At 38.8% G+C, this 18,767-nt stretch overlaps 1 protein-coding gene across 2 annotated transcripts in view; it reads right to left on the reverse strand.

Annotated features, from left to right (window-relative positions):
* Positions 1-18,767, reverse strand: part of LOC131035079 (ubiquitin C-terminal hydrolase 12) — a 225,024-nt gene that overhangs the window by 156,755 nt on the left and 49,502 nt on the right. For both annotated transcript variants that reach the window (XM_057966706.2, XM_057966707.2), the window contains exons 4-8: positions 12,913-13,178; positions 11,688-11,906; positions 11,479-11,587; positions 11,272-11,387; positions 10,518-10,616 (exon numbers count right to left, since the gene is read on the reverse strand). In XM_057966706.2, coding sequence (XP_057822689.2) covers positions 10,518-10,616; positions 11,272-11,387; positions 11,479-11,587; positions 11,688-11,906; positions 12,913-13,178 — 809 coding nt within the window. The remainder of the gene's footprint in view (positions 1-10,517; positions 10,617-11,271; positions 11,388-11,478; positions 11,588-11,687; positions 11,907-12,912; positions 13,179-18,767) is intronic.

An 18,767-nucleotide genomic window follows, 5' to 3' on the forward strand; every position in this document is an offset into this window, starting at 1 on the left:
CAGACATGGCAGTAAAATATATCTTTATTCGCACATGCAATTATTACAAAGAAGAAGACTAGAGATGGTCGGCTAAGGATTACAATAGATCCGACTATACCGTACTACTTCGTTGGCGGTACACGACATATTTAAAGGACTCAACGGTTGTCGAGAGATACACAACCGTCAACCAACCGACACATAACTACCCGAGAGTGACAACCAACTTAATACAATCAATTAATACACTGTCAAGTAATCAAAATTATCAAAAGTAACAATATGCGTTTTATGCCAACTACAGAAAGCATATTATCAAGTCAACAAAGAATGTTTTATCAAAGTGTTGCAAAAGATGGGTCTCTACCGCCAGCTGTCCCGAGGACAGTCGGGGTCCCCCTGGCTGTCCCAGGGACAGCTGGTCATCCCTTGTCGTACCCTGCTTCCCAACAATTGTCCCCGAAACATCCCCAATGAATTTGCCAAAAAGGGGACTCCTAGGAAACGGCAAATTCCCATCCCCAGTATGGGTACGAGGCAAAAAATGCAGGGGACGCATCCTTGTGGAACATAGAAAAAAAACAAAATGCAAGAGAAGATAAAGATCACACATAGGCAAAAAAAATTAAGTTTGAAAACAAACTAGGGTAAAAGAAAATAGAGCAAACAAAATTTAAAAACAAATAGAAACAAGAGTCCACAACCCTACCTTGAAATCTAGTCCTTTGATACTCAAAAACACTACTTTGGTGACAAAGCTATATGTTAACTGCAAAGTTGTATGTTGACGTGCAAAGTTAGCTATCACAAGCTTTCTCATGCATAGTTGAACAGTTGAACTACTCGCCATAAACAAAAACTCGCCAAGGCCCGAAATAATACTCGACGAAAACTTAGCAAAAACTCGGCAAAACTCAGCAACTTAAAAATTTGCTTAAATTTAATTAGAAATGCATTTTTTTTGCAAAATTTAGTGAGGAGATGCATCCAATGAATCAATAAATGAGTACACAAAAGAAACAAGTTGAGTCTAGATATATTTGATTGATTTAAATGCAAATTGGGTACAAAATGGCATCCTCTTGTGGAATGTTGATGGCTAATAGATTGGAACAAATTGAAATAGCAAATTGTTTTTGTAAAACTAAAAGTAAATACTACATCAAAACATTTTACATCTTCCTCTTCCCAACTCTAGTGAAAACTAGGTGAGATGGAACTAGAGGGTCTAGTCCTAGGAGTCAGATGTGACTCCTCCACCTCGCCAAAATGGGGTTGAGGGTAGCACCCCTCGCGGGGATCTGAGGTTGAGAGAGAGAGGGGGGTAGAGAGATAGGTCTAGATCTTGGGGGAGAGAGGAGAGAGTGGTTGATAGAGGGGATAGAGGAAGAGTGATAGGGAGATAGGTAGGTCTAGAATTCGGGGCAGATAAAGTGAGTGAGATAGAGAGACCTAGAGAATGCTAATAGGAGCCTACTGATTACTGAAATTTGACTGTCTGAAAATATAGATCTTTTAAAACCTAGAATTTGCATTATAACTCCTAGAGATCTAAAACCACCCTCAAACATCCTGTCAATATATACATGAAATATAACTTATAGTATAAGAAAGGAAAAATATATATTGAAATGTTATATTTCATGTATATATTCTAATGAAGAGAATGAGACTAACTTGAAAAAAAAAAATTAGATGATTTTTTTGATGCATTTGGACCTCTTTTTTTTATGTAGACGAGTTTTTGCCGGATACTCGCCGAGTTTTTCTGAAAAATTTGCCAAAAACTCGGCAGTTTTTGTGGCGAGTCAATGGCAAGATTACTTGCTTGAGCCAAAAACTGAAAACTCACCGAGTTTTCGGCGAGTAGTGCATCTATGTTCCATGTTTTGTTAGTTTGACGGCGTGATAATCATTTGATCTTTATTCTATTTTTTGATATGGCAACGAAACTGACTTCCAAAAGTTTGCTTCCTTCCCTAATATTGATCAATGGTTTTACAGGCCACCAAGGTGACTAGGACTTTCACTCTGTTTCAGAAATTGATTTATAATGTAGTACACACACCACAATCTGGAACTGTGTTGTTTACAGGCAAAGTCTTTTTGAACTTACCACTTGTTGTGACCATTTCACACATCGCCCCATTTAAAATGGGGACCCCCTCTTTTTGCTCGTTTTTTCGCTCGCCTTTCGCTTCGTTTTTTAGGGTTTTGTTAGTTTGTCAATTGTCTGGATTTAGGGTCAAGCCTTAGGGTTTTAATTGCCGTCTTTTCAGGCCAGAATCCAGTCGGTTTTGAGAGCTTTTTGAGCCTCCTTTCGTAGGATGCAAATTTTGAATGAAATGAATTCGCCAAAATGGTCTATTTTCAATTGGAAATTTTGAGTGCAGAGCTTAAATTTGTCTAAGTGTTGAAGATGAAATGTGAATTTTTGTCCAATTGACTAATTTTGACCAAATTTTGACCTTTTTGATTTTTGATCCTAGGCATTTGAAATGATTTGTTTTCGCCTTGTGAAGTGATTAAATTTGTGAAATCTTGATATTTTGGCCTGTAGGAGCAAAATCGCTCCTGTCCCTCAGTGAAGGACCGGAGCTCGTTTTCAAAAATCTTACCGTCTCTGCAGGGTCAAGATAAATTTCGAAATGGAAGTGATAGAGAAAGGCGTGATCTTTCCGTTGAATATAAATTGAAGAATTTCACGAACACGGAAATGCCTCAGGGAAGAAAATCGCTCCTGTCCCTCAGTGAAGGACCGGAGCTTAAAATCAAATATTGCTTTGTCCTTGCAAGATTTTTACGGCTTGACGATTTGAAGAGGTCCAAGGAGATGTGTTTCGCCAAATGAATATAACTTGAAGTGCCGTCGTGAAGAAGAATGACCCAAAATGCAAAAATCGCTCCTGTCCCTCAGTCAAGGACCAGGGCGAAGTTCTTTGTAGCTCCCGTCCCTCTCCAAGGGACCAGAGCGAAGTTCTTCATAAGGTACGTTCTGGGCAAAGATCAAGCAAATTTTATGTTTGAAGGCAAGAAAAGAGGTGAGTTGAACCCGTTGAAGATAAATTGAAGATTACAAAACGTCAACAAGGGACCTAAATGCTCAAGTTCGCTCCTGTCCCTCAGGGAGGGACCAGAGCGATTTTTGTCTTAGATGATTTTCTCGCCAAGTTTGAAAGGGTCTCAAGGCATGGATGAGGGAAAAGGTACATTACGAGACCATTGAAGATAAATTTTGAAGGAGATAAGATGAAATGAAGCCTACAGGGCCAATATCGCTCCTGTCCCTCTCCAAGGGACCAGGGCGATATGATGATTGTATTGCCGTTCCTCCAAATTCAAGACACTCCAAGACAAAGAACAAGGTGGCAAGGACGTTTCGAGGTGTTTCAATCAAGCATAAAGCATCAAAGGTCGCCAACATTGAAAGATTTGCACTAAAATATCCCAGTTCGCTCCTGTCCCTCAGGAAGGGACCAGAGCGAAATTTGTATAAAGGCATAAATTTTGAAAGTTTATCACACATCAAGCGACTAAGAAGGATCAAAAGACTTCATTTTACACGTTGAAGGTAATTGCAAGTTGGTCGAAACAAGGACAAGCTCAAAATGTTGAAGTTCGCTCCTGTCCCTCAGGAAGGGACCAGAGCGATATTGATTGTATTGGCCAATTCATGCAAAAATCACGTTAAGTCAATGATTTGCAAGGTCATACAAGGTCTAAGGTGTCTTTTGAAGATGATATACAAGGGTTTTGAACGTCAAAATGTTAGCAATTGAGCCAAGGAAGCTATATCGCTCCTGTCCTTTGGACAAGGACCAAAGCGATTTTCATTAAAACACTCATGCTCCTTCAAAATCAAGACAACGCAAGGATAGGCGAGGTAAAGAACACCATTTGGAAAGCAATGAACGAAGAACAAAGATCAAAAGTTTGCCAATTTGAGCCAGGATATAAGGATCGCTCCTGTCCCTCTCCAAGGGACCAGAGCGATATTAATCATATTGGCTAAATCTCTCAAAAATCACGTGAGGTCAAGGTTTTTACGGATCACACAAGGTCTAAGGCATCATAACAAGGTGATATGCAAAAGGGTTAAACGCTAAATGATCATCAAATTGAACAAAGAGGCTATATCGCTCCTGTCCCTCAGGAAGGGACCAGAGCGATTTGCGTAGGATCCTTCATTTTCCTTCAAATGCATGTCAAGGCAAGTTTATACAAGATCAAGGACGTCCTTTAAGAGGCAATGAACGAGGAACCAAGGATGAAAGATGACGCATTTTGGATAGAATACATGGATCGCTCCTGTCCCTCTCCAAGGGACAAGGGCGATGATCCTTCCAACATCTAAATGCCTCATAAAAGTCAAGTGATACAAGCGTGGAGTAAAGAAACAATGTTATTTTTCGCCTTACAATGAAAATTTGAGATCGAAGATGCAAGGTAAAGGAGAAAACACTAGGATCGCCCCTGTCCCTCTCCAAGGGACCAGGGCGATATTACATCCAAAGGCGCTCATTCACACATGCAAGTCAATCTAGCTCGAAGGACCCAACAAAAATACCGATTTGAACGTAAGGATGGAGACTTTGGACGTCGAAATTGCAAGAATCAAGACCCAATGGATGGATCGCTCCTGTCCCTCAGTCAGGGACCAGGGCGATGAGGTATGTATTTCCCATCTTCAAAATTTTGGCACTAGATACACATTTTTTTTAATTTATTTTAAATGCTAAAAATCGATGGATTGAAAATTTAATTAAAAATGGCATTTAATATTTGCGCTTGGTATTAATTAATTGTTTTTGCCTTGTAAAAATCGAAATTGTTAAATTAAAAGTAAAGGCATTTAATGATTAATAATTAATTATTAAAAAAAAATCAAAGGGAGCGCTTGGTTTATGAGAGTCGGCCTTGTTATTTATTAAAAATCATTTAAATTGCCTTACTTTTATACAAGTCGGCCTTAAGGTAATTGTGGTGAGAAGCGCTTATAAAAGGAGGGTGAAAATCTTCATTTTCACATTATCATTTTTTTTGCCATTTCACATGCGATTTGGGAAGACAAAGGGAGAAGTGCGAAATTGTGTTCAAGTGCGAATTTCATTTCAAGCAAGGTGGCGCCAAGATTATCCAAGGTGGTGCGAATCTAAAGTTTCATATTGTGCGAACTTGAAGAAGATATTGGAGACTACGTCAAGGACATATCAAAGGTGGCGAAGTTGCTATTTTGAAGGAGAGATCACGTTGAAGACTATATAACTTCAACTTTGCCTAGGCGATTTTATTCATTTGCATTCTAGAGTTAGCTCTCTCGTGAGGTATGGCGATTTGGTTTTATTGTTTTAAATTTCAAATGTTGATCCTCATAGCTTAAGTTTTGAATTTTGAATTTTGAATTCCTAGCTCGATCGTTTTTTTTTTTGGAAATGATAACTCAAGGACTTATCATGAAATTTCCTAAAATATTCTCTAATCTATGTTATTTATTGCAAGATCTAGTTTCTCATTATGAAATGTTGTGTAGGTATGGCAACCCCGAAGGCGGGAGCATCCACCAGTCGTTCAGCTCTCATGAAAGAAGATCAGAAGACCGAAGAAGTGGAGACTAAGATCGTGTCGAAGTGGAGAAACATTGGAGATACTAATTTAGGCAACTTCAGCACGAAGAAGTTTCGAGAGGTCCCTTATATTGGCAAGCCATCGCCTGTCGCCCGGAGAATAATCGAGAGTGGCATCATTAAGGCGGCCGGCTTTCCTCCAGCTGTTCAGTGCCATCAGTTGATGATCGAGTGTGCTCGTCACTATGATCCACAGTCCAGAACGATCGTGTCTAATGAGGGAAGCACTTTGGCGTACCTTTCAGAGGAAGCTATAAGTGAAGCTTTCCATCTTCCAGAGCACAGGGACATGATATACAAGAGCATAGAAGGAGCCAGATCAATGTACGAAGATGATCCAGATGCTTGCTTAAGCATAATCAATAAGAACTGGCTACTCAAGAGTCGTCCCCGTCTGAGCAAGATCCCGAACACACCGCACAGGATTGATTTCCAAGAGGAATACAGAGATTTGATTACCATGCTCAACCGAGTTACAGGAGCCCCTCACGCCTTCTATTTTGAGAAGTGGATGTTCTACTTCATCCAGGTGATCGTTCAAGGGAAAGGTACGATACATTGGGCTAGGATGATTAGCCATTGCTTAGACGTACAGTTGAGGAGACTCAAGGCTACTAGGTCCTTCCACATGAGTTCATACGTCATCTATGCCTTGATCAGGAGTGTTGAGTACGCAGAACTACCTCATAGAGGGGTGATTGGAAGAGGACCCGGCGAGGTCAGAGCTTGTGATTCCTATGCCTACTTGCATCATCCGCCAGGAAGCAACTATAAGTTGGTTAATGATACTTTCACGATGAACATCACAAGGACGTTGCAAGGTGGGATTCACAACAGATTATCTCAAGATGCACAGGAATTGGTGAAGAGGTACGGTGCTTGGTTTATTCAGTTTCCCAAGTTCACTTATATTAGAGTACATGGATGTCCTTTACCTCCATACATGTTGCCAAGATATCCGACAGACAGAATTGTGTTACTTGAAGTAACAAGACAGTTGGCAGCATATGCGAAGGCATTCAGACATAGACATCAGAATGGAGTTCCCGTACCTATCATATTGGGCAATTCAGTTGAGGTATGTCCTAATGCTTTAGCTATGGATGACGCAGAGAAGGAGTTAGCCTTGTATTCTTTTTCATCTTTTGCTTTGAGAGAAAGCTTCGATCCACATGGACATTTAGAGGGGACGGTCGGCAGAAAGTTTAGGCATGAGTACCAAATAGAAGATTTTATGATGAATCTCTTAGATGATCTTGAAGTGAAAAGGAAAATGCATTCTAGATTACCTTTGGATTTCATCAGGAAATGCAGGATTTACAGAGTGGCCGACCAAGCACAGGACAGTGGCAGACATATCCAGTCATCCTATGATCGAGAAAGTAAATCAATAAGGTTAGATTGGAATGAGCCTGAGGTCGTGGATCTAGATGCTTTAATGGCTCCAGTTTTGTCTTGTACTCGCAGATGGGTTGACGTACAGCATCAGAAGTTAAGAGAGCAAGGCATATCTATGACTTTCACTTTGGAAGAGAAACCAGCCGAAGGTGGAGCTAGCGTGAGTGAAGGCAATCCTAATCCTAGGAATTCAGGTGAAGGTAACCTTCGATGTGCCAGTGAGGGCAATCTCCATCCAAGAGGTTCAAAGAGGAAAGAGAGACCTGGAAAAGGGGAATCTTCCAAGAGGAAACAAGAGGCCAACAGAGATCGATCATCCGGTACTTCTTCTAGACCAGAGAAGAGGACACTTCAAGTGGAAGAATCTATGGAGTCGATGGTACAGAACGACAGGCAGGAAGAAGGACAGGCACAGCAAGGGTCACCAGATGGATCTCTCCAAGATTATGGGTTAGATGAAGATAAAGAGGACAATGAAATGACATCTCCTCCCAGACAAGAAGAAATAGTACATAAGGAAATTCAAGTTCAAGAGACAAGATCGGCTATCCCAGATTGGTTGAAGGAAAGATTAACCAAGGTGATCGTAGTAGAGGACGAGGACAATGCAATTGATTTAGAGAGCCTTGTTGGACGTTCACACGAAGTAATAGAGAAGAGAAAGGCTACCAAGATGTCCAAGATGATTCGAGATGAGACTGGATCCAGAAAACTGCAGATAGCTACACCAGCAGTAGACAAATATGAGGGTGAGATCTTAGCAGAGGAATATGATATACAGACATTTGAGCTAGGACCATCCACAGCAGAGCAGACGTTGGATGATGCCACCGATTCATTTGAAGCATTGAAAGACAAGCTTAGAGAAGAAATGGAGAAGAATAGAAAGCTTGAGAGAGAGGTCGGTGCATGGAGGACATATTTCAGTCACATCAATGAACCTTTGGGACGTCAGGATCCAGCTAGATCACCAGTGCAGGCACTTCCACTTCAATCAATCAATGAGGCAGAAAGATTCAGGAATATGGTCCAGCGTACAAGTACTTGGATGGATAAATCTCATACAGTGGCCATAGAATTTGTAACAAGGATGATGAAGATTATTCATCAAGCTATCCAGGTTCTTGAGATAATCCACAATTTGATGATAACAGTAGCCGCATTTGCCCATACCAAAGATGTTATCATTCCTGTCTTGAAAGTAATTAGACACACATCAAGGAAGGTCTTAGCACAAGAGAAGATCATGGATGGAGGACCTCACAGTTTGCTTCAGTGGTCAACCTTACTCCATATGAAGAGTGTTCTCTTCGAGGACATCAGTACTAAATGTAGCCAAGTTGAGGAGGTGATCAATCCGATCCAGGACAGAGTATTTGAGGTACTTCGTACCATTCTTGGCAGAAGGATCGAGGTCGAGACAGATGTGGATATGCAGGAATTAGAGGATAGAATCCAGGTCATCTTTTGCAAGGACGCTAATGTTACAGATGAGCAATATGATCAGATGTTTGCCACCATGCTCCTGATTGAAAGAACGAAGGAACTTGAATCTTCATGGGACGCAGCTCTTCTAGATGCATTCGATCAAGTCATCCATTTGGAAGAAAGTATGAAGAATCTTCCCGAGATTCCAATTGCAGAGATCGAAGGAATCGTATCAAGATTCATTGCATATGCTAAAAAAGAGAATTGGAAAGGGAATAAGATTCTAGATGAAAGGTTGTTATAGATGACATGGCATCTTATTTGTCATTGGTTTATGTCTCCTAGGTTTTTGTGCCAAATTTAATATTTGGCTATGTATTTAATATTGTTCAGTAAAAAGGAGGCCATTTGTAACAAACCCTAATTAGGGTTTAGGTGTCATGATCTTGATCGTTGATCTACTTTCAATCTGGACCATTCATTGTAATTGAGGATGCTATTTATACCCTCATTTTTCATTTCATTTGTAACTAAAGTAATAGAGAATAGAGATAGTTGAGAGATTAAAGAGATTAAAATTAGAAGCAATTTTACTTTTGTAGCAAGATTGAGTTTGAGGAGAGGAATTTAAGCAATTGTTGTACATGATGACTTTGAAATCAATGAAATATTGAAGTTATGGTGTTTTGTTGCAACTTTCTTGGTTATCTTCATGGTTGTTAAATTTACTTGAATCATGCTCAATCAAAGTAGTGTGTTAATTTGAAGGACATAGTGTAAGACTTGATCTTTGGTAGGATTCATAATCCAAACCACTAGCTTCTTGCTGATTGTAGGAACGCCTTGCGTGGTCGACTGGAGAATACCTTGAATCCCTTAATCTTCAATCATTATTGTACCTTAGATATGTACCTTCGTGGTAGTATCTCTGATCTTTGATGTATTGAATATCATCTTGTTACCTTAGAAGATCGCATCAATTTCAATTGAGTTGTTATCTTATGGCAAAATTGAAGTTGGTTGAATCTTGCCAAGTCATGTCTACACGAAGTCATTCTTAGGGTTAGACTAGATTATACCCCTTGAAAACCCTACTCTTTTGTTATTTTTTGAAAGTTTCTTTAGTTTAGTAAAATCTTGAACTTTCGGAAGCGTAAGACCCCTTGAAGGATACAGCAAATCACATCATACCGCTGGAAGCTTGTCCACACGTAGAGACCCTACTAACCAGAACCTTGGAGTCTTCTTAACTGATCCTTTATGCGAATCTTCAGCAGTTAGAGGCTTTTTCTCAAGAGAGGATAAGATGCCTAATGGTATTTTATTCTGTGTATGATGGTGTACAAAATACACGTCAACACCACTATACCAAAACTTGATTAACTTGTTTCATATTTTGCAAATATGCAACTGTAATTATCAGGATGCTGCCAACTACTAATATCTAGAAATGTACATAAATTAGATTTCTATTATCTGAAATGTTTATACTGGTACAATTAATTTTTTTAGATAGAAAATCCAGGGATCTATTAAGGGACCCTAGTCCTGTTTCTTAAAAGAGGAACAACAACATAACCAAAATTCTGTACCCAAAAAGCAAGGCACAGGCTACAAGCATGCATCAAAACAGAAATGCGTAAAAATGAACCCAAGAACAAGCAACATGGGGAAAAACCTCAACCCCATAGAAGGGATTAGAAACAGTACCACACCAAATAGGAAAACACAGCCAACAGCCGAACCCACGTGGGACGGGCTAAAAATATAACAAAATTAGAGGACTTTATAAACTCCCAATCAGGCTACCACTGAGCAACATGGCAGTACTAGTACAATTACTTATGTGTGATATTAAACCAATAAACAAACACCAAGCTTAAAACTGATAATTTTGTAGTTAATGTGTTTTAGTGTATCATAGTGTCTAATATTAAAATCCCTTTCCATCCTAACAAAAAAAGATTAGACTATGACCAAATATCTAAAACCATATCGAAACCAGCAAGTCTAATTTATGATTGCATCATTTTCAACTACATAATAAATAAACATAAGATATAAAATCCCAGTATGCCCCATTACCTTCACCATTGTGTCACGCATGAAATCATATTCAAAGCGCTTGAGTTGAAGCTGTAGCACTGGAGGAAAATCAATGAAAAGAACACCTTTTCTTGCCTCCTGTATCACAAAACAAAGAAAATTATATTTATATCTAGAATACTGCACTGGAATGATAGCTGATCTACAAGTCACCAGTATTGCCACATATTCATTTGAATATGTATGCATGCATAGATACAGACATATAGATATGTATATATAGGCATTAATACAGAAATATGTGTATATACAAATATATTAACAAACATGTGTAAATTTTAAATATAAATATAAACATTTTGGTAAATAGTAATGATTGTTTTTCACATCAGGGGCAAACCAGATAACTATTTGTGTTTTAGACCCTCTTTGTGGGAATTTGATGAATATGTCAATGTATTTATATACAATACTAGAGAGGACCTGATGCTTAAGACATGTGTACTCCATTAAAGGACATCAAAAGCTCAAAAACTATAGTTGGGTAGAGTTGCATGAATTGTCGAACAATATATAAGGTATATAGAACTGACAATCCACTTGTGTATTTTCACACTGGAATCTCACACACCAAATTGGTGTCTAGCTTTATTAAGTCCTAAAAAGTTATGGTTGCCTTCACCTATATAAACACAAGATTGATGCTAAAGAAATTTTCAGATGCTTCATTCTCTACATACATTATGAAAATGTACAAACCATTAACAATTAATTTTCACAAATGAAGAACTACCTGCAAGCCATAATGCTCTGCATGATATTTATTATCACCTTCTAGCCTTTCAACTTCCACATACTTATCAAAAGATGCATAGACATCTCGACAGCCTTTGACATCAAGTTGTAGATCTGCTTGCAAAATATGAACAACAAATTACATTAACTCAACAGATAAAACAATTTCTGGTTCTAAATCAAACAGGATTGTAAAGGAACATACCATAGAATGACTCTTTCCGTGTCGATTTGTAATCTACATCTATACATTCAATGTAATTCATATGATGGCCCTCAAATAATTGTTGTATTGTACCCTCCACAGCAGTACCCTGAAATATAACAGCATAAAGCAACTTCCCATTTCAACAAAAACTTCATGACAAATTTATCATGTTGGGGCAATCACAAACTAAATACAAAATTCAAGACCTTCATTTTGTCCTCTAATTTCTCAGACAACACACGGTTCAGCTCCTGCACATCATGCTGCAGAAAAGAATCATATGTATCCCATCCAAAAGATTTCGTCAAATCTTTTGTTGACACACTGGTGTCACTGTGTTGGAGTTTGTAGAACACACTCTGTAGAGCCAAAGGAATGCTATTTGATGGCACATCATTTTCAGTTGTTGGCATATGATACACTGCCTGACAAATCATACAACAATCCACATCAAGTTCATTGTCTGTTATAAGTTCATTATTATAAGTTTATAATAACTTCATTCCATATTTACCCCCGGCATGATCACAGAGCATAACACTTTGCAGATATTGCAGTATCTTTCATAGCAAATGCTAAACTTAATTTCTAATAGTTTATCATAAAAAATATTGAACCCAACCTACAGAAAATCAAGTAATTGAAGGCTTCCACAAGCATTTTTTATAGGATTTGGCCCTTATGTGTCATAAGTCACCTCAAGATGACCTCCATGAGTACTCATTACACTTATGACATTATTCCTTGGTGTAATTTTTTTCGTTAACAGTTACAAGGCAAAGGGAGCTCATTTAGCACACAAGCAACTTCAATCATTTGTTAGGAGAGAGAAACAGTGAATATAAACACTATGCATGATCAATGAACATAACACCTTGAAGATATTGCAAAGTATCTATCGCATATTAGATAAAAGCATTACAGATATAGATTTAACAAGCTAACATTGCATTCTTTAATTTTGATCACTATAAAAAATATATTTAATCCAACTAGAGAATTAAGTAATTGATGGCTTCCACAAGCATCTTTTAAATAGATTTTTTATTTCATAGGATTTGACCTGTGTGTTTTAAACCATCTCAAGATGGCCTCCAAAAGTACTCATTACCCATTAACATTATTCCTCATGTATTTACTATTTTTAATTTTTGTTACATGGCAAGACAATCCATTTAGCACACAAGAACCTTTAAGCGTTTGTTAGTAGGAGGGTAACAGTATATGTAATCAACCACTTCAGCCTTTTCACCCTTCAGCCCCTTTCCCCATTGGCAAAGATTTTAGACCATGTAATGCCTTATAAGTCACTGTTGTCTCATAATTCTTACTAACATGGGATTAACCCAAATACAGCCCAGTCATTTTTTTGTGTTAAGTAATTGACAGCTTCCACGAGCATTATGTAATTACATAAAGTTCTTAGCAAACCTTTCTGAAGTAAGGCATATGATACAATGTTTGAAGAAGGGAATTCATGTAGCATGTTGCTCCTTGATTCTTCAGTCCAACAAATCCAGTCTCCTTTTTTGAATCATAACTCCAATAGTCTAAGCTTTTTTGTACAGAAACTTCTGCTTCTACTATTAGACTGTCATGTATCAAATACCCTTTTGCTGGGTCATAAAGATCCGAAAGTGGCATAAATGATGTGAAACCCCAATCACTCTCCCAAGCAGTGAAATTATGTTGAGTTTCTGCACATTTTTTAGCAAAAAAACACATATCAATGTTTAGACATGAAAGCAGCACATAACTCAATGAACCAGAAAAAAGCACCAAAATTGTACCATACCATTTTAGAATTTATTCCAAAAATCACATCAGGAGCATACGTAAAAGATGGCTTTAAAATTAACAATCATAAAGAGACAATAATTGAGATGTTATATCTGATTATCCCTGCAGAATTGTGACATCAAATAAACAGGGAAGAAGAGATGGAAAAAATGCAAACAAAAAACTGATGCTATGATGCACTCTTCATTAGTGGGATATATATATTAAACTGAGCATACATATGCACCTCAATTAGTCTTAACAATCTGTAGTAGTACATGTGCAAGGTCGCCTCATTTAATCCAACTGACATGCAAGTAGTGAATTGTTGATGTACAAGAACACCCTATTCAATCTAACTCAGATATTGTTAGTGAACTGTACATGTAAACTAGCAATCTCCAGTTTACCAGGCCAAGCGTTCAAGGTGGAATTTACAATGTGGAGATATTTATGAGGAATTAATCATAGGATATTCTCATCATTTCTTCCATGTTTAATGGGAACTACACCCAATTTCTTAGATGTGAAAACTTCTTTGCGAAAGCTTACTTGCATAACCTCTTGGCTTTTGACAGAAAAGTAACTTTGCATTCAACCAAGTAGTGGTGCAAGTACAGACATTGCAGAAAGTATTATCATCCAATAGTTGCTGAAAGTCCAGATTTGTACAACTTGCACTAGCTCACACTGACAATATCATCGATGCCAACTTGAATAGGAGTTCCAAGAGAAATGCAATGGGGCAGATAGCTTGGAGAGTGTGTAAGGCTTGTAACAGATGTGCTTCAACTTGAGGACTAATTGGTTCTGGAACCTCTGCTTATCCAAATGAAGCCAAACACAATCACCAACTAGGAAAGAATGAAGCATTTGACGATGGCCATGGAGTGCCTTAAACTTGGCCTAAGTATACTTAAGGCTAACTTGAATTTTGCCATGAAGCTAGCTCAAATCTTGCACAAAACGAGAGCCTATATCTTGCTCCTCCAGTTGAAGAAATGGAGCTTAAGTCTAAAGATGGACCAGAATCAACCAGAATCTAGCCCTCTACTAGCAACAGAGGACTAGGATCTCCTTTGTCAAGGGAGTGCAATCTCCGTCAACCTCATGGGAGAAGGGCTAAAGAACCTCTCCCATTGGTCAACCAATTCACCATCACTCAAATCTCAACATAAAGGTCTATAGCCTAAAGGCCATAAAGTACCAATGGTTTGGAAGCCATAACTGACTTCAAAAGGAGAATGTCTTGCAGGGACATAAGTAGCCTAGTTGTAACCTTGCCGAAGGATGTACAAATAGTTGTCCTACTGCCAATTCTGGCAATGATAGCTGTAGAGAGCATGGACCAAGGTGCAAACAAACCTCACTCTAGCTATCACATGCAGAATAAAAGAACTGGAGAAGCACAACTAGCAGCCAAAAAGCTTTCACAACAATTTCCAAAAGTGATTCAAGAAGAAAGAATCACAAACAGAAACAATAGTAACTGGTAGCATGAAATGCTCTAAACATGTTTGAAGAACAAGTCAGCTTGTGGAGTATGGTGCAATGCATTAGAATTCACATTTTTTAAAACCGGCACACCACAACAAAGATGAGTCAATATTGACATTAAGTGTTGAGTAGGTCACTAACACAATCCATTGAAATAGATTCCCAGTCATAACCATATTAGCATTGGCTGGATACCATCCAAGCTTCCAATTGGAAGGCTTAAATTAGCTACAAAACAAGTGTCAATGAATGATATCCAAAAATTTGCTTGGATTAAAAGGCCAATAAGGTTTACAAGGTCTTCAACATGCAAAATGAACCTCCTTGAGCAAAAGCTCTTTGGCAAGAAGGGCCAATTGGAATGCAAAGCTGAGTGACCTTGTATAACAACCCATTTCTCACACTATAGTCAATGAAAGATGTTTGACTGACAACTATAGGTCACTGCAAAACATCATATATCAGATTAAGCTGACCTTTTGTGGACCAGAGATCTTTCCACTAATCATAAACTACAAATTGAACATCCAAGTGAAAAATAATTGGATAGATTATTCAATGATATACAACCGTATATATAGAGATTACAAGACGATGTTCTTAATTAAGAACTAGTCATTTAAGTTAAAACTAATAAGCTAAAAAGCTTAAAATAATAAATAAAGCTTAAAAAGCTAACTATGTGTCTTTAATAAAGAAGCAATAGTTTCACTTAATGAACTAAAAAAAGATAAAAAGCTAAATGACCATTAATAAATAGCTAAATAAAGCTAATTAAAATATAATTAAAATATTCTAATACCCTCCCTTAATGGTCATTCTATCTACTACACCAAGTTGCCCTCTAGATTTGAGAAACTTTGTCGGGCTCAGAGATTTGGTGAGGATATCTGCAGTTTGATCCTCTGTAGGAATGTACTGCAACATCACTAATCCATCTTCAACATGCTTGCAAATGAAATAACAATGAAGCTCCACATGCTTGGTCCGCTCATTGAAGACTTGATTTTTGGCTAATTTCAGAATACCTTGATTATCACAAAACAAGGGAGTAGGTCCTGGTTGAGACATTTGCATGTCAGCAAGCATCCTACGTAGCCAAATTGCCTCACATGCTGCCTTTAACAGTGCCCCGATATTCTGCTTGAGTCAAGGAGAGAGCTATTGCTTCTTGCTTCTTGCTGGTCCATGTGACTACACCTGTACCCAAGTTGAAAACATACCCAGAAGTTGACTTTCTCTCATCAACACAACCTGCCCAATCTAAGTCTGTAAAACCAATCAGCCTAGGATCTTTTCTTCTGCTGTATAGAATGCCAAAATCAAGATTGCCCTTCACATACCTTAGCACACGCTTCGCTGCAACCCAAAGTTCAGCTTTGGGGGCTGACATGAGGCGAGAAATATAGCTCACAGCATAACTGATGTCAGGTCTAGTGGCGGTGTGATAGATGAGGCTGCCCACTAGTTGCCTAAATGAAGATTCATCCACAACAGGTGAATCTGATTTGGCTGATAATTTCAGCCCTATCTCCATAGGTGTGTAGATGCAGGTTCGCAATCTTGCATCCAAAATTTATTTAGCAGGCTCTTGGCATACTTTGACAAAGAAATGAATATGTGGCCATCAGTCTGCCAAACCTCTACACCGAGACAATAATGGATAAGTCCCAAATCTGTCATATCAAAATTCTTGCACAAACTCTATTTGACCTAGTTGATCAAATGTGTTGCGCTGCCAGTAATGATGAGATCATCAACATAGATGACTAGAAATAGAATATCATCACCATTTTGCTTGACATACAAATGGGGATCGGAAGGACTCCTCTGAATGCCTTGATCAATCAAGTACTTATCAATTTTTATGTACCATGCACGAGGAGCCTGTTTGAGGCCATAGAGTGCTTTGACGAGTCTACATACCTGGTGTTCTTTACTAGCAACCTTGAAACCTAGAGGTTGCGTCATGCAAACTTCTTCTTGCAAATCACCATTGAGGAAGGCACTCTTGACATCCATTTGATGGACTTTCCATCCAAACTAAGCGGAGAGAGCGAGGACAAGCCGAATAGTACTCATCTTGGCTATGGGAGCAAATGTCTCCTCATAGTCGATGCCCTCCTTCTTTGAAAACCTTTTTGCTACTAACCGAGCCTTGTACTTATCAAGAGTTCAATCAGCTTTATACTTGACTTTAAATACCCATTTGCAGCCAATGGGCTTCTTCCCAGGTGGAAGATCTGACAATACCCAAGTGTTGTTCTTCAGAAGACTATGTTGCTCAGCTGTCATAGCATGTTCCCACTTAGGTACACCTTTAGCCTCTGTATATGTCTGAGGCTCATTAATACTGTGAATGTTGGCCATAAGAGCAAAATTAACTAAGTTTTGCTTACTCTTGCCTCTAGCTGATCTACCCTCAATGAGCTCATCATCATGATCACCAAAAGTCTTGGCCCACCACTTAGGCCGGAGAGTAGAAGTACCAACATATGCTGCAAGATGAAGAAGATTACCTAGAATATCTAGAGCAAGCTCATTTGGATGTGGATCCGGATGGTCCTAAGGAAAGTCAGGTGGCGCAATGTCATGCCTGGGAGACCCCACAACTATAGAGTCAACTGAATCCCTCCCATCAAGTGGAGCTAAGGGAAGGCGAACACCCATACTTGTAGCCTTTGGAGGCTGATCCTCAATGCTCAAATCAAGAGATGAGGCCTAAAAGGCCCCCGTTCTTCATCAAATACTACATCTCGATTGAATATGAGACAATCAGTATCTGCATCAATCAGCTGATAAGCCTTATGTCACTGTAGCCAGTGAACATCAATTTCTAACTCTTGGAATCCAATTTGGTGTGCTTGGCATCTGGAATCCAAACATAAGTTGTAGAGCCAAAAACTTTTAAATGACTGATTTTGGGATTCCTACCAAACCAAGCTTCCTCTAGAGTTATCTTCTTAATGGCCTTTGTGGGAGATCGGTTCAGAAGATAGACTGCAGTGAAGATTGCTTTCACCCAAAACTACTTTGGAACATTTCTATGCTCCAACATAGACCGAGCCATCTTAGTAATTGTACGGTTCTTGCGCTCAACAACACCGTTCTGCTGAGGGGTGTAAGGTGTGGTAAGCTAATGCTTGATGCCATGTGATGCACAGAAGTTGGTGAACTCGGTAGAACAAAATTCCCCTCCATTGTCAGACCGAATAGTGACTATTTGACAGCCAGACTCTTTTTCCACTAAGGCCTTAAACTTCTAAAACATGCTAAACACCTCTGATTTCTGCTTGAGAAAATACACCCACATGCGTCTGCTGAAATCATCAACAAACAAAAGAAAATAGATGCATACAATGACTGATGAAGTATTCATGGGACCACAGATGTCTGCATGAACAAGCTGCAAGACCTTGGATGCTCTCCAAGCGTCTCCATCTGAAAACGAAGTCATATGCTACTTTCCAACTTGACAAGCTCCACAAACTCCATGATTCTGAGTTTGAATCTCAGGTAATCCAGCAACTAGATCCTCCCGAACCAACTAAGAGAGATAGTGAACATTCAGGTGCCCATATCGCTGATGCCAAAGAGTGTTGATGGAAGTACTCCTAGCTGCCATGGCGAGCTCCTGAGAACTACCAAAATCAATAAGTCTATAAAGACCATGATCCTCAATGTCAACAGCAACTGTAATGCGAGTCACCCCATCAACAATGTTGCACTTGTGCAAACCAAAGACAACATCCAGTTGTCGAGAATGCTCCATAATCTAACTGACTAACAATAGATTGAGCTTCATACCAAGTACAAAGTATACATTGAGGAATATCAAATCCCTCCCACTAGATGAAATTTGAATGTTGCCCTTGCCGACAACAATATACTCTTCGCCTTCTCCAAAAATCACTGAATCAGTGAAAGGCATGTACTCTATAAACCAATCCCGACGATTTGTGAAATGTCGAGAGGCTCCAGAGTCAATGTACCTGGCTGATAATTGTACA

This window comes from Cryptomeria japonica, chromosome 3 (genome assembly GCF_030272615.1).
Source record: "Cryptomeria japonica chromosome 3, Sugi_1.0, whole genome shotgun sequence".
Taxonomy (NCBI): domain Eukaryota; kingdom Viridiplantae; phylum Streptophyta; class Pinopsida; order Cupressales; family Cupressaceae; genus Cryptomeria; species Cryptomeria japonica.